Genomic DNA, 17,261 nt, shown 5'->3' on the forward strand with positions numbered 1-17,261 from the left:
AAGATAGATTGTCCAACTTTTGACAAAACAAGGTCTTCTAAGTCTCTTGGCTACAACAAGACAAACTAAATTCGACGGTTGAGGCTGAGGCACTTGTTCAACACGTTTATCTTAAAACAGATTTCGTGCCTCTACATAAGACAACGCGTCTGTCTCCCAGGGTACAACATCCGAAGCAGTTGGTACTGCTGAAGATGTCCACGCGCCCGAGGTTACATCGGGTAAATTGTAGTGTTAGAACTTGTGAAAAATATATAATAAAAAAGGTAGAGGAATCAAGTAAAGAAACTCATCTATATAGGCCCAACATATAAGTATTCAAAGCTTTTCTTCATCAATAACTCTTCATGCATTTTTCCTTGAATTTTATAGCTTATATTCTTCCTAGCATCATCAAATGAGGCTCATAGCCCACCATATGCACAAGAGTCATGTATGATAAAGATCTCTCTTAATTAGAAATTAATTAGAGTCATAAACTCAAATAAAACTAATCAATTTCATTAAGTAACTCTACTTAAGAGTTTCATCATATGAAAAGTCTAGTAATAATAATTTCATAAAAATAATTTCCATTCATTATATTCTAATTTTCCAACTATGTTTACGGTTATTATCAATTTTACTACGTAACTTTAAGTTTGATGGAAAAAACATGATTTAGTGGCAAGAAAATCAATTGTTATTAATTTATTAAGGAAAAATTCTTAAAATGACCCTATTTTCGAAATAGATTTCATTTTTGTCCTCCAAATTTAATAATTCTAAAAATGTCCCTTTTTAACTCATCTTTGACCATATGTTAGAAAATTTAACACGTCTTTGATGACATGTTAGCATAGCACGTCTCCAAACACGTAGTTAAAGATGAGTTACACATTCAAACACGTAGTTAAAGATATGTTAGCATCAAATGCATAGTTAAAGATATGTTAACTTTTTGTTTGTTTCTTTTAATATTATATTTTTATAACTAGTTTTACTTATATTTGTTTTTCTTTTATAACTTTTAGTATTTAAAGTTTTATATTATTTCAAATATACCGACAAGACATGTTTACATTTATCTACGGATTGACATAAACTTACTCAAACTCGATCCGTGTCAAATTAATATCGAAATGTTCAATAAAATTTGACCCCGCTCGGTTTTAAATAAAATTGATGTCAACATGTAGATAAAAGTAAACATTTCTCGTCGGTATATTCGAAATAATATAAAATTTTATATATTAAAAGTTATAAAAGAAAAACAAATATAAGTAAAACTAACAATATAATATTAAAAAAACAAACAAAAGACTAACATATCTGTGATTATGTGTTTGATACTAACACGTTGTTAACTATGTGTTTGGATGCCTAACTCATCTTTAACCATGTGTTTGGAAATCTAACGCGTCTTTGACGACGTGTTTTGATAACATGTCGTCAAAGACGTATTAGATTTCTAACACATGATCAAAGATGAGTTAAAGAGGTTATTTTTGAAATTATTAAGTTTGAGAGACAAAAATGAAATCTATTTCCAAAATATGACCATTTTGAGAATTTTCCCATTTATTAATCCTTATTCAAAGCAAACTAATAAGTCAAAAAGGCACGTCTAAACACCCTATTGGTCTATTTTGTCTTTTAAACATCAAATAATGGACCTCTTAACGGTCGTGTATGTGAGCATTGACAATGTCAAAAATGCTACCACTAAACCCATTTCTTATTTGCCTCATTCATCAAGGGCTTTTTGACAATCACATGCTAAATTATTAAGAGATCTGATCTTGACTTTTAAACATTACCTATTAAGAGGCTACATCAACTATTAAGAATACTCTCTCTCTTACTGATTCAACTTTTAAAATAAAATCATGTGTCTACCGTTATCAACGAGTTCAAATAAAGATCCAATTCCTCCAACAATCATGAATAAAGATCAAGTGACATTAGGTCTCTTCTTAGGCCTATCTTTGTGTTTACGTCCATTACATAACACGTCAAGTGAAAAAAACTCACCTACCAACTTTGTTTGCAACCCATGTGTACATTTGAAAAAAAAATTAAAGTTGCGGCCGTGAGTTGTCAGTTGTAAGGAATTATTGGACAAAAGTAGTTATAGGTGAAAAAATTTAAATGAATTACTATTTTTGTGACCATAAATTAATATCGTTTAAATGTTTTATTCTCAAAATCTAACTTATTTTTCTTTGAAACGCGTCTGCTACACTAACAGTAGCGTCTCTTTTAAAGGGTCATTACATTTGTCATACCTCGCTACCCAAATTCGAATCCTCATACAATGATGATACCTATATTTCAGAACGCGCACATGAGTTGGAATTCAAAACTGAAACTCTCAGGAGGAAATAGGAAAACACCTCCTTGGCATCCCACAAAATGGGTGTGATGGCTAAAATCGAGTGGGATGAGATAGGTACAGTACCTATATCCAATTATACTTGTATTGAAAATCAATTAAAACGAGTGTCGATACCTGTACCAAAAGATTTGGTACGGTACGTGTACAAACTGGTCGCGGTATCTGCTTTTGTATCGCTTTGTTTTTTTTTCCTTTTTCAAATCTTCAACGATGTTGGTACCGACACGAGTAACAAATACGCTTAATCGGTCAGGGTACCGGACGTGTATGACTTATGAGTATGTGGTGGGTATCAAATTGGCTAAATTGATATAAGTACCGACATTAATAATACCACAATAAAAACGAAAAGTAAACCCGATAAACCATAATATCAAAGTAAACAATAAAAGTTAATAAAATGATAGGTCAATACTTTGTAAATCATAAAACGTTAAATTATGATACGGTTTGAGGATTTATTTTAGATATTAAATATGGATAATCTCAATTAAATCTCTATATGTTACAAACGGGTACAAAAAACTGAACGCACTCATTTCGTACCCGATTGTATCTGTACCGAAAATCAATAAAAACGAGTACCGATACCCGTACCAAATAGACTAAATCGGTACGGGTACGGATACAAGTACAAATACAGGTACGCGAGACAAAAAGCTCATCTCTAATCGTTGATTTCTCAATCAAGAAAGTAAAACTTGAACCTTTTACAAATTTAAATTTCTAAAATTAATTTAATAGCAACCAATATTGATCGGTTTAATGATATTACTTCAAAAGCAAGGTTATTTATTTATTGCCAACGATCTCTAGCTCAAATGGTTGAGATGAGACACATAAAGACTTTAATTTAAAAAAGTGAGAAGACTTGAGAACAAGTCTCATCCGTAACAAAAAATAAAAGGTTTTAGGTTGGCTAGGGGGTGAAAATGAGCAGATGGGTCAGTAGTTCGTTAGTGATTTATAGTCATTCAAAAAAAATTATTTATTTATTTTTTATAGTAATAATCAAGTTTATACTTTTGTAATTAAAGTATATCTACTCGCGTTTAAAATCACCTAATTTCAGTGGTGTTAAATGGGCTTGGGTAAATTTGGTGAACCCATTTAACTAAATGGCCGGTTTGGGTTAATTCAACGGGTTTTACAGCTTAACTTGTTAAATTAAAACAATTATGTTCATTGGATTACATCGAAACAGAAGGCAAGCGGGCAACAAATTAAATTGGTTGGGCATCTTACACAAAAACTTAAGACGAAAAATGAAATTAACATAATATTTATATTTAAATATCAATTGTTTTACATAATTTTGCTTTTTTTGAGAAGATGTAAATTTAAAGCATATATATGTTACAAAAAACATCAGGTCAAACGGGTTGTGTTCAGGCCAACGCGCAAATATGCGGGTCATGCTCAAGTCCATGGTTTTACATGATTTTCGGGTTCGGGTCAAATTTTCGGGTTCGGGTTGAACCAGCCAACCCACAAGCATGGCTTTTAGTTTAATGTTTATATTCATTGGACATGGTTATTAGCAAGAACTTATCAAATCCATCGGTTGGACTCATAATAAATTAAAAGGTTGCCCCTGCTATCCAGCCGCATTATACAAGGATGTGCTATTGAAGTAACCAATAACCTTCTTGGTGGAATGCCACAACACGGGTGTTCTTCTTAGCAGTAGGATGGTGGCTAGGGGATATTAAAGGTATTATGACATTTAGATTTCTTAGGTTTAGCCAAGGCTTAGCTTAGGATTTCACTACTTTTCAAGATTGACTTGAATTCGTTTATAGCAAACCGAAACATGTGAATTTTATATTAAATTCGTATCGGGTCAGAAACTCACACGCCTACATAGTTTCCGGTACTATTATATTCTTATAAAGAAACTTCATAAATGATCAAGAAATTTTTGAAGGAACATATTATTACTTTGTTTCTTATTTTTCATTTCCTAAGATTTTTTTTTATCCGTGGCTCTACTTTTTTAGGCTTAATTTAATATATCAACTTGGGTGTTAGTTTTATTTTCTAATGATAGATTTATTTTTCTAGTATTTTTGACTTTTGATATTTTTGTTTCTTTTGTTATCTTAAAGATGATGCATGAAAAAGAGAGAAACAAAAGGTGTATTTAAATTTATTTTGTTTTCCAATTGCCTTTTCTTTTGGCTAAAAGTATACTTATTTTGTTCTCTTTACAAACGAATTATTTGATATACAACAAAGTAACCTTTTCATCTTTCTCAATCAGATTATTGAGTGGATGTTTACAAAACCGTTAAAATTAATTAACCTGCCTAAACAATAATAAATTGATAGCTTAAAACTTATATAGTTTAATCTTGGCCAACAATTTAGGACTTGAAATCGACGGTATAAAGGAAACCCGTTATTTATATTTTTAGTTACATACTTTTATTGTTAGGGTATGCAATTTTGTATATGTATTATATCTATTAACTATATCATCGTTTTAGTACAAACTAGTGATTTTTAAAATGAATAAAAATGTTGGTTCAGACCACCAAACCATTAGACCTCCAAACACCTTAAATCGCCAAACGTGATCGACCCACCAAACCTTTATCGTTTAATTTTATCATTTCTTAAACTATAGCTGGGACACCTTCAAAGGATGTTTTTTTATTGGTAAGAGAAGGAAGAAAGACGAAGATATCTTTGGTCACAAATGTCCACCCAGAAAGTCTAGGAGAGGGAGGGTCAAGAGGATGCACTCGTGATCATTGGTAGGCCTACACTATAAGTATAGGAATCGGTTGTACCTTGTAAAACGAAGTTTCTAAAAGTATATATATGTTAAATTTGCATCTAACCTTTATGAAATTTTGACATAGACCCTCTTTCAACCCTTAAGAAATTTTTTTTTAGATCTGTCACTGCTTGTAATGCGTGCATGTTTATACAGTTAGTTCACACAACACCAACCTAACCAATGACGGATTTAAGAATTTTAGCTAGTCGGTGCAAAAAAAAAAATCAATCTAGAATTGGCCAGGCCAAATGTCAAACCAAATGGGTCGGTTAAACAAAATTACATTAAATAAACTATGTATAGAAATGTAAGAAACAAATTTTCTTAAATATAATAAGCAAAACACATATTACAATTCACATCTGCGTGATATAATCTTTTGAAAACGGTCAATTACAGCTTTATTCATAGCATTTGCTTACAAAGCATTCAATCTTTCATATTTTCACACACCATCAATCAATGTGCATACATGAGAGTGAAATAAAACAGTTGTATGTATTCACCCTGTAAATTTTCAATTGATGAAGTATTAGGCAATCAAGTAATTTGGAATGTTTGGCTCAAAAGTTGAATTTTGGGCACTAAAAACATTATAAACAGAACACTTAGGTCTTTGGATTTAATATACTAGAACTTATAAAAAAAACTATAGATTTAAGGGATGTCTATGTCTTACCCTTTCTAACAAAACACCGAATCTGCCCCTAAACGGCTAAACCTAACATACATATGTGAAAAGTCTCATTCAAAATGTTATTGATTTAATCTAGTATTTTCAATTAAACCCACTAACCTAAGTTTTTTAAAGATCATTTCCACGAATAATCTAGACAATTTCAATCTTTGACACGTACACGCACAAAAACACCCATACGTCATCAACAAAAGCAAGTAATCACAACCATTATTTCCTTCAAAAACAAAAATAATATTAATAAAATAAATAGAAAACATATTCTTGGAATCTTCTTTTGCTACCAATTAATTTCCTCTTTCCTGATTCTCTCTTGAAACCCATCTCTCATCAGAAAGTTTTTATTTCATCTTTTCCTTTAATCCAATAATTTTTCTTTTTCTGATTCTCTGTGTGTTTGTGTGTGAGAGAGAAAAAACAAACAATCTGCTACTTATACCAATCCATTAAATATGTGTGTTCAAGACCTAGAACAAGCTTGTGAAGAAGAAATAGATCATTTGTGTCTCTCAACAGACAATAATAATAATATTAATCATACCACTCAGTTGCCTTCTCATCAGATCAATCTTTCCACTTCTTTCCCTGTAAGTCAATAAATATTGTTACTTTTTTTTAATAGTTTTTAGTGGTGAATTGGATATTAATTCGACCAAAATACTTTGATTTCTTTTATGGGTTTGTTCTTGATTTGCATAAAACTGATAACTTGAGCTGGATTTTGCTTAAAGATTGTTACTTTCTTGGTTTTTATAGTTTGTAGAGGTAAATTACATGTAAATTAACCAAATTACTTAAATTTCTTTAATGGGTTTTTTCTTGATTTACTAAAGATTGATAATTTGAAATGGGTTTTGCTTAAAAATTACTTTGATTTCTTTTATGGGTTGTTTCTTGATTTGAATAAAATTGATAATTTGAATTGGGTTTTGCTTAAAAATTGTTAATTTCTTGGTTTTTATAGTTTGTAGTGGTGAATTGGATATCAATTTGACCAAATTACTTTAAATTCTTTCATGGGTTGTTTCTTGATTGGCCTAAAATTGATAATTCCAACTGGGTTTTGCTTATTTTATTTTTTTTTTTAATTTTTTTTTTCAGTTTGTAGTGGTGAATTACATGTAAATTTGACTAAGTTACTTGAATTTTTTTCATGGGTTGTTTCTTGATTTGCATAAAGTTGATAATTTGAGCTGGGTTTTGCTTAAAAATTGTTACTTTCTTGATTTGTATAGTTTGTTGTGGTGAATTGGATATTAATTTGACCAAATTACTTTGATTTATTTTTATGGGTTGTTTCTTGATTTGCATAAAATTGATAATTTGATCTGGGCTTTGCTTAAATATTGTTACATTTTTTTTTTTGTAGTGGTGAATTACATGTAAATTTGACCAAATTACTTCAATTTCTTTCATGGGTTTTATCTTGATTTGCATAAAACTGATGATTTGGCTAAAAAGTTGTTACTTTCTTGATTTTTTGTAGGTTGTAGTGGTGAATTACATGCAAATTTAACCAAATTACTTAAATTTCTTTCATGGGTTTTTTTCTTGATTTGCATAAAATTGATAATTCCAACTGGGTTTTGTTTAATTTTGTATATTTAATTGAATAAAGGTTGCTAGTTACTACTTTCTTAATTTTTATAGCTTGCAGCTGCCAAATTACTCATAAATTTAATCAAATTACTCCAATTTCTTTCATGTGTTCTTTCTTGAGTGCATAAGATTAATAAAATTACTCCAATTTCCAACTGGGGTTTGTCTAATTTTGGGGTCTTATAATAAAGATTGGTACTTTCTTGATTTTTATAGCTTGCAGCTTTAAATTACCTTTGAATTTGACCAAATTACTTCAATTTCTTTCATGGATTCTTTCTTGATTTGCATAAAAGCCTTGCTTTGTTTAATTTTGGAATTTTTATTTATTTTACTAGTTCTTTTCCTGTAAGTGAATAACAATTGTTACTTTCTTGTTTTTTTTTTTAAATAACTTGCAGCTTTAAGTTACCTTTGAGTTTGACCAAATCACTTCAATTACTATCATGGGTTGTTTCTTAATTTGCATATTATCAATAATTTTAACTGGATTTTGTTTAATTTTAGAATCTTTTAAGTCAGTGTTCTTGGGTTTTAGTGCTTATCTTAAATTAGGCTTTTTTGTTCATATCTTCCCTTGACTAAATTGAATCTTGATCCTGTGATTCTTGCCCCATTTGGGCTTGATTTTGGAAGTTTGATATCTATTTATAAAATGATTTGATCCCAAGACTTGTTTTAGAAAATTACCCTTTTTGGATAAGATCATTTCATAATTTCCATTTTCCAATGGCGGTTATCAATGTTTTAAAAACCGTTCGTACCGGCCGGTTGAACCGGTTATCCCGGCTTTCGAACAGGCAGCCGGTATTTATTTATTTATTTATTTTTATCATGGATTAGATTTTGGATTTTTTTATGGAATCATGTACTTTTTAGTTAATTTTTGAGTTATAGTTGCATTTATATGAAATTACTGGGTATACATTCAACCCGGTTGAACATATGTACCATTTTCTAGCACAACCCTGTATGAGTAAAAACCCGGTTTTTAAAACATTGGTTGTTATGTATAGAATTGTGCAAATCTGAAAGAAAAAAAAAGTCAATATCAAGTTTGGTTGTTGACTTTTTTTGGTTGTGAGTTAATAAATCAAGATCTAAATCATATAATAGATTATTAATTTCACTAATATTGTTTCATTTTGATCACAGATGGAGAGTATATGTGAAAATACAGTTGTTTCAGAAGAGAAATATAATAATTTTATTCCCATTCTTCGGTCTGGAGAATGGTCTGATATTGGACATAGGCCATATATGGAAGACACTCATATTTGCATCCCAGATCTTGCTAGAAACTTTAATAATAAGTTGATTGGTGAAGAAGCCATCTCATTTTATGGGGTCAGTAAGTTTATTTCTCTTATTATTCAAATCAAATCATCTGTTAATTATTTTCCACCACTATACAAATATCAAATGCTGGGAGGAGCTCATTACTAACGGTACTGAAAATACTGATCCCGAAAATTGCCAAAAGTGGCTACTAGTAACGGAAATGCTCGGTATGGTACCGGTACTGAAGAGAAAAAATGGGTAAAATACCGGTACCGTACTGATCCCAAAACCTCAGAAAGTGGGTATCGACGCGGTTCGGTACATGAAAAGTAGTAAAAACGGGTCGTATGAGAAGGCAAAAAGTGGTCCATATAAATGCCAAAATCATAAGGCCCGCATGATGTTTTGAGTGATAAAGAAATAACTGATGTGATCATTGAAAAGTGAAAACCGTTACAACCCCGTATGACATTTCTTTTACATATCATACGGTTGTGTGACCTTTTGGCCTGTAAACGAACACGATAAGAGCATGTTTGTGTTCGTTCAATTGACCTTAACCAAACAAACGATTGTACATGAACAATTAAGCGAACACATATAGGTTTTTTTGTTCATGTTCGTTCGTTAACAATATAAACGCGCCTTCGTTTATGTTTGTTCTTTAACGGTATAAACGAATGGTCATGAACTAACATAGCTGACCATAGGTAAATGAGCATAACTTAGCTAAAACCAACTAAAAGTAGATGTGTACGTACAACAATGCGTTTGGTTTGAAAATTCATTAAACTAGCCTAACAAGCGTATGCATTTTCATGAATATATTAGTGATCGAGCAAACATAAGTGAATTTAGCAGAGGTACCGCTCACAAACATGTCGTCTAACTAAATGAACAAAATATTTTGGTCATGTTTGCAGGGCCGGTTAACCCTTTAGGAGGCCTAAAACGTAATGAGAACTCGGGCCCTTTTTCAAATTTTGTTGTTATAAAGCAAAACAACTAACCATGAATATGCTGGTCTTTTCAGATAACTTAAGGGTCATTTTCATCATTTAATATGCTTTTGGTCTAAATTGGTGGCCTAAAACCCTAGCGAGTACTGACTTTACTCCCCCCCATAGTCGGCCCTGCATGCTTGTTCGTTTTTAATATACACGAACATAAACGACTTTCCATCCAACGGTTTAACTGAACGTGTGATTCGTTTACATGCCTGTTTATACACTTACACGGTCCGCATGACTCATACTGCCCATGTGACACTTGCCTACTTTTTAAAAACTTTTAATAATAATAATAATATAAGTTATAATTTTATGGGAAGAACAGGTGTTTGATGGGCATGGAGGTGAAGGTGCATCACATTTTGTGCGTGACAATCTGCCAAGAATCATTGTTGACGATGACAGTTTCCCTCTGGAGCTTGAAAAGGTTGTCACGAGGTCTTTTATGGAGACAGATGCTGCATTTGCCAGGTCATGTGCTGTTGAGTCTGCACTCTCTTCTGGCACTACTGCACTCACTGCCATCATAGCTGGAAGGTCAGTTCATTTATTTATCTTTTTACATTTATTTATTTATTATTTATTTATTATTGTGTGGTATTAGTATTTTTCTTTAATGACAATGATGCTTCAAAATGGTGTGGACATAGATGAATGAATATATTTGGTTCTCTGGAAAGTACTCACATGGTCCTACATTTATTGTCCTCAACCAAAAACAAATTAATTTTAACATGTGTAATTATTTATTTATTTTATTTTATTTTTTGAAAGGCAACATTTGTGTGATTTTCTTTCTTTTTTTCTGAAAGGCAACAACATATGTGTAATTTATTTACTTTTAAGTTAATATAAAGGTTAGTATTAGCAAGATACTTTTTTTTTTGCATAAATAATTACGCAATTTTTTGAACTTGTTTAGAGTACATGAATTTGTGAAATTAACAATAATCGGCTATTAGCACATTGATTTTAAGTATGTGGATACTATGTAAATTCTTTTTTTTTAAATTTTTTTATGCTTGTTTACTTGGAACACTACTTCATCTATTTTTGATGTTTTTATATGTTAAAACAATGTTGTATGATAAAAAACTAATTTTCGTGTTAGTATTTTTAGAATGACTTAAAACAAATATTGTCTCGGTCATTATTTATTTATTTTTTACAAATATTGGCTTTTTACTGTATTAACCTTTTATAAATGTCATTTTTATTTTTTACTAAGTTGGGGCCTGGGGGTAATGTTAAATTTTATGTTGAAAATGGTTTTTGCGGTCATGAGGTTTACATTTTTTATTTTTAACAGATCATTACTCGTGGCAAATGCTGGAGATTGTAGGGCGGTTCTCTCACGACACGGGCTAGCTTTTGAGATGTCAAAAGACCATAGACCGTGCCATGACAAAGAACGTATTAGAATCGAATCCTTAGGTGGCTTCGTTGAGGACGGCTACTTAAACGGTCAATTAGCCGTGACTCGAGCCATAGGTAACTGGCACATCAAAGGGCTGAAAGAAATGGATGACCACATCGGTCCATTGATTGCTGAGCCGGAGCTAAAACTCACTACACTCACAAAAGAAGACGAGTTTTTGATTATTGGAAGTGACGGGATTTGGGACGTGTTCAGGAACCAAAACGCGGTGGATTTTGTGAGGCGGCGGTTGCAGGATCATAATGATGTGGAAAGGTGTTGTAAGGAGATGGTGGAAGAAGCGATGAAGAGGGGAGCGGATGATAATTTGACGGTGGTTATTGTGTGTTTTCAGGCGGAACCGCCGCCGCAAGTGGCGGTGCAGAGAGGTAGAGTGCGGCGGAGCATTTCTGCTGAAGGGTTGCTTAATCTTAAATTTCATCTTGAAGGGTGAAAAGTATTTTGTTTTTTAAACCAATTTGGAGGTGGTGATGATGATGGTGAAAAATGGATAGTTGTAAATACATTCATGTGAGGGAATAAAACAATTTTAGAGTGGATACTTGTATCTCTATAGCAGTTGGAACAATTTGTAAATTTGTAACACGGTGATTTAATCATTTTGTAAACTTTTTTTTTTTCTTATAATCTTGAAATACATTTTTAAAGAAACAATCAAATGACAGTTTATATATAGATTTAGGTAAAAAAATGATACAATTTTTTTTTAAATTTTAAAACGACGACTTTTTCATGTTTAATACATATGAAAAGAACAGAAGAAAAAAAATATTCAATGGTGTGAAACTTTGGACGAGTTCTTTGTGGTTCTTAGAACTCATCATTGTTCTTAAAGCACCCTTCGCTAGGGATAATATGCAAATATAAACTCCTTTACATTTATTTAACGTGGTATGAAGTTTGGTCCCCACATAACATTATTCTTGTGGTACCGCTTTCGAATGCGCTTTACACTGTAATTTACAGTTACGATCTTTACCATCCTCTCGAACTCCCTCACGCACGTTTCCACCACCACAGAATCAACACAACCCGATACATACAACATATTTTTGTTTGTAAAGTAGGTAACATCTTCAACCCCCTCAAGCCTAAATACCATTTCCTTTATCTTGGGGATGTCACTTTTGCTATTAAACAATCCCAGCCAAATCTCCTGTAATATCCACAAAATATACTTATAAAAAGAAAGGGGCTGTATCATGCATAAACTATTTACAACCAAACTTTATAAAATATATATCCCATATCCTGTTAATTGTCATCTTTCTCGATAAAGTCAACTTTTACTTATGTTACGTAGTCTAATTATGGTGTTAATGAGCTTAGATTATGCGTTATGGGTTACTTTTCATCATTTTGGATAACTTGTCGTATCAACGCTTCAAGGCTTTTTCTTCACCCTTCAACCCCACAACCTAACCCATGTTTGGAGAGTAAGCCGTGCGAGAATTGGTACCCATCATAAGTGAACCAGTGGTCTAAGGATAAGGGGCACGATGTTTCTGTGACATCACTGCCACCTAAGCACCATTAGTAATTGGAAGTGATTCATACCCCTTGGTGTAAAAAAATAGTCACTTTTGTTTCTTTTAAGTCTAGAAAACTTATTTTATTATAAATTTGAAAAATAGTCATATCTGGTTCTTTAGGAGTAAAAATAAGACAAAAGATTATAATAATAAAAAAATTATTATGATGTATGTAGGTTTATGGCCAAGGATGACACATAGCTTCCCTCAAGCAGCCTAGCACGGCCTCGATCAGATCACACAAGGCATATAAATGTTGGTCGTTTAACCTCACTTAACGTCGAGATATTCATCATAGAATCCTTAACGTCATGATGACCAAACGTTAGGACTTTCAGCACGTCCTGATGTCAGGACGTTCAACTTGACTAAACGTAAGTTTATTCAATACGACTAAACATCAGGACCTCCGGCCTAAGATAACTATATGAGAGAACATATTGTTGGTCTGTCATGCTACTTTTTGTGGAATTATAGTATGAATAACAAGAATATGACAAAATATATATTATAATGTGAATAGCGTGGAATGTAGACAAAGAAAGAATTGTTTGCAGCTAAGAAACATTTTTCTTAAAAAGATCGATATTGAAGAAACACTAATCGACCCCGGGCAGATTACGGATAATCTGGGGGCTAAATAGATGTTTCCCACGAGGGGTTAGACCCGGTAAAGATGGTTCTTCTGATAACCTGCAAAACAGACACCGTGAGCTCGTCACTGAGAAGGGGGGGTACCTCCTTGTGACCACCCTCCGGCGTGAGAATCAGACTAGATTGCTCTTGAATATAAGTGTATATTCAGAGATTGCTAGAGCAGATATCAGGTATAAGATATAAGATACAAGATAAGATAAGATGATCATACCATTTGGGGTATTTATAGCCGAAGGTAGGTTTCCAAGAAGGTATAGCCGGCTGAATAGTATTCCTGTTATACCAACTGTGGCCTACGCACGTGCCATGCTGGTAGTTGGTGGGTAGGCAGCGGCTGACAGTGACCAGGCCTGCTGTGTACTATTCCTTTTCCACCAACTGCAGGCTATGCACGTGGTATGACAAGAGTTGGTGAGTAGGCAGCGGCTAATAGTGACATACAGTACAAGAGCATGCTGCTCGCCATACTGTTGTCAATGAGCTGTCGTATCTCTGGTCAGATCTTTTGCCCATACCTCGTCAGGTACAGTACAAAAGATCCTCCAGTATCGTACGGACTGGCTCATTTGGGCGGGAGTATTCCCCCTCCCGCCTTTGTGCTGGATTGTTCCCGGCTTTGCTCATTCCTTCAGGTGACTACTGAATTATTGAGAGCTAAGTGCCTTGTGCGTGTAGCCTTGCTGCGCGGGTGGCCTTCCCTGATGGCTTGTATCCGCAGCTGCGGGAACAGGCGGAGTACTTCGCCATTGGGAGGCATTTCCTGCGGGAACAGCTTGCGTACTGCGCGTAAGGACGTCACGTCTCTGAGCATGGTGGGTCCTGCGGATCCAGTTGGTTTTTGCGCAGACGTCTCTCTTCAAGGTGAGTCCTGCGGGTCCAACTGGGCTCTGCTGGGACCTACCTCTTCAAGTCCCCCCAGTCCAATGTTCTTCTCATGAATGTTTAATAAGTGAGGTGAACTTTTGGACTTAAGCAAAGGGTTTTTGAAAAGGGTTTAGTTTTAAGGTTTTCCATGGGGATTCTTCCCGCGGAAGTCCTAATGTCACTTGCAGAAATTCCCGACTTTCCTGCTTGATCTTTGGGTATGATGCGGGTAGGTCTGTAACCTTCTCGCAAGTCAGGAGCGTTGAGTCCCACTTGTGTGGATTCTCCATGAGGTTTTGGTTGTTTTGAACATAGTGATCAATTATGTTAAAACCACCAATTCCATCTTGGAGCTTCAAACAATGTAGTTCTCGACGTTCCCGCTATGCGGGGATGTTATTCCCGTTTCCGCAAGCATTGCCCAGAAGATCCTTCTTGGTTTCAATTCCCTGCGGAGCGCTAGGTATGTGAAGGGTTTTGCCTTGACACTGTACCCGCACTCGTCTTACGGTTACTTTACTTCCAAGGTATTCCTGGCGTCAATTCCCTGCGGGTGCTCAGTATGTGAAGGGTTTTGCCTTGACACTGTACCCGCACTCGTCTTATGGTTACTTGGTTGCCGAGGTATTATTGGCTTCAATTCCCTGCAGGTGCTAAGTATGTGAAGGGTTTTGCCTTAACACTGTACTCGCACCTGTCTTATAGTTACTTGGTTGCCAAGGTAAGGGGTATATTCCCGCTTTTGAATCTTTTTGAAATTTTGAAATTCGAAGAGTTGGTGAAAGGATAAGAACAGTCCAAACTGTTGAAACGTCGTCCGACGGTTTCTTCTGACTGTGTCAGGACGTGCAGGAAGTTATGGTGACGTGACAGTACATGGTCATTCCAGACGCTTTTTCAGGCGCGTGGGCGCGATTTTTCGGGCGCGTGGCCGCGAAATTAATGGCACGCGTCCTTTCAATAGCTGTTGCCAGCTTGCACTTTGCCACGTGTCATAGTTTCATTGCACCTGTGATTTCTCTCTCTTCCGCATTAAATTCATCGCATTAATTGCGATGAGTATATAAAGGGGGAGAGGGTCCTTTGCAATCCACACTTTCACTTCTCTCTTCTTCTAAACGATTTCCGGCGAATACTCACTATTCCGTCGAGCATTCTTCTGAAATCGTTCTGTTCATCCAAACATGTCTTCTTTTGCCGAGGAGTCTGACGTGTTCGTCGAGAATCCGTCGTCCACTTCTGATAAGGACGACAAGAGCACTGCTGGCGAGTGCCAGTGCGCTCTTCCTGCCGAGCTTTTTCAGTACATCGTCCGGAAGTTCATGCTCGAGCCGTTCGAGCCTGAGTTTCCGGAGCCACACCAGACGGTGTACGATGCCCCGAAGGGCAAGATAGGGGTGTACGCTGCATTCTTCGTTTATGGGAATCTCAGGTTCCCATTGACGAAGTTTGTATACCGTGTCTTGGAGAGGCACGGTGTGCATCTGACGGAGGTACACCCGATGGCGATCGCCAAGATCCGCCATTTTGAGTGGGTGTGCCTCATTCTGGGCGTGGAGCCCCACGTTGATCGGTTGATGACTTTCTACTCCTGGAGGTGCATCCAGGGGTGGTACACCTTGGTCAATCGGATCAAGGGGTTGAAGATCTGCGCAACCGAGCGCAGTCTTCGTTCGTGGAAGCGGGAGTTCTTTTATATCTCCGCTCGCGTCATCCCGATAGCGATGACGTTTAAGAATGGGAGAGCACTCCCCGCCCTTCACGCCCCAAACTACCAGGAATCGGAATGGTTCGCCAAGATCTCCCGGATCCAGACTCCGGTGTACCGCTTTGCGGAGTCTGGGATGGTGATGATTGGGATGAGCCGGGTGTGGAAGGAGGCGTCACAGGTTCCCATCGTCCTCAAATACGGTTTGAACTCTGTCCCTTACGGTATGCTTTGTCTTATTTGTTTATATAGGTTTTTCTTCTAACTGTTTCTTTTTTATTTCAGAGGGGAACGACTTGCAGTCTCTCCTGCAGCCGCGGGAGAGTGATGGTCCCGCTCGGATGGGTACTCGTGCTCTAGATGAGAATGAGTTGCCCATCCTTGAACAGACGGCGGATCGGTTCGTGGAGGTCTACCCGCCAGGCCACGAGATCCTGAGCGCCAGGCGGCCAGGTAAGGAGTTATTCAACCCTCGACCTCTCAATGCTGAAACCTCTGCTGGAATTCCTCTAATCTTGTCTTCTGATGAGGAATCCGCAGATGGTCCTCCGTTGGTGCGGAAAAAGAAGGCTGCCGGCGGGAAGGGGAAGGCGAAGGTTGCCTCTACTGCCGATCCGGTGCATCGGTCTGATTCAGAGACCGAAAGTGAGGAGGTGGCGGGGAACCCTGGTGGTGATAAGACCACTGCTCCGGAGGCTGAGACGACCGTCACCTCCGAGCAGCCCAGGACGACGGTGAGCGGCGTGAAGAGGCCGGCTCCATCGGGTTCGTCCCCGCCTGTTCGCACTTTTAGGCTCAAGAAAACCCGTAAGTACAAACTTCCTTTACTTTTTAACTTCATATCTTTCCGTCACTTATATCTTCTTTGTGTAGGCGTGGATGCTACCACATTCCAGGGTGGAGCGGGGAGGAGCACCTCCGGACCCATGACGATAGGCTTGGTCAACCTACCTGAGGCGATGACCCAGGCGGCTGCGCCTGCTTCAGTTGATTCAGTTGCTCACCAAGTTGAGCCAACTGTTCCAACTGTGATGACATCTCCGCCGGCTGTCAGTGCCATATTTACTGAATCTTTCACTAAGCCGGCGGTGACTATTTCTGCGGGTACTTCCGCAGCGGCGACCACGGTTGTGAGTTCACCTCCTGTGAGTTCACCTCCGTTGGTTTCTACCGCGGCGGCCTCCATGCCTCCTCCGACGTCGGCAGCTACGGCCGATCCTTCAGGTATGCTTGGGGCTTCTCGCCAACCTCTGCCTCCTTCCCATCTGCCTGACCTCTTGGATGGATTTCCCTTGGGTTCAGGTGATGGGTTT

The 17,261-nt window shown here is 36.4% G+C and overlaps 1 protein-coding gene across 1 annotated transcript; it reads left to right on the forward strand.

Moving 5' to 3' along the window:
- The first annotated feature begins 6,119 nt into the window (after positions 1 to 6,119).
- LOC143544149 (putative protein phosphatase 2C 27) lies at positions 6,120 to 11,788 on the forward strand. Its single transcript, XM_077036306.1, has 4 exons — positions 6,120 to 6,446; positions 8,614 to 8,805; positions 10,075 to 10,286; positions 11,059 to 11,788. Exons 1-4 carry the CDS (start codon positions 6,312 to 6,314, stop codon positions 11,618 to 11,620), a joined length of 1,101 nt encoding a protein of 366 aa, XP_076892421.1. The 5' UTR covers positions 6,120 to 6,311; the 3' UTR covers positions 11,621 to 11,788.
- The last annotated feature ends 5,473 nt before the right edge of the window (positions 11,789 to 17,261 follow it).

This window comes from Bidens hawaiensis, unplaced genomic scaffold (genome assembly GCF_021521415.1).
Source record: "Bidens hawaiensis isolate Kalapana, Puna unplaced genomic scaffold, B.hawaiensis_p1.1 tig00013437_1, whole genome shotgun sequence".
NCBI lineage: Eukaryota > Viridiplantae > Streptophyta > Magnoliopsida > Asterales > Asteraceae > Bidens > Bidens hawaiensis.

Bases quoted from the DNA above. Each gene is read 5' to 3' on its own strand.
- LOC143544149 (XM_077036306.1), top strand. From the start codon at position 6,312: ATGTGTGTTCAAGACCTAGAACAAGCTTGTGAAGAAGAAATAGATCAT. The intron at 6,447-8,613 runs GTAAGTCAATAA...TTTTGATCACAG, and splicing joins ATCTTTCCACTTCTTTCCCT to ATGGAGAGTATATGTGAAAA. The intron at 8,806-10,074 runs GTCAGTAAGTTT...TGGGAAGAACAG, and splicing joins AAGCCATCTCATTTTATGGG to GTGTTTGATGGGCATGGAGG.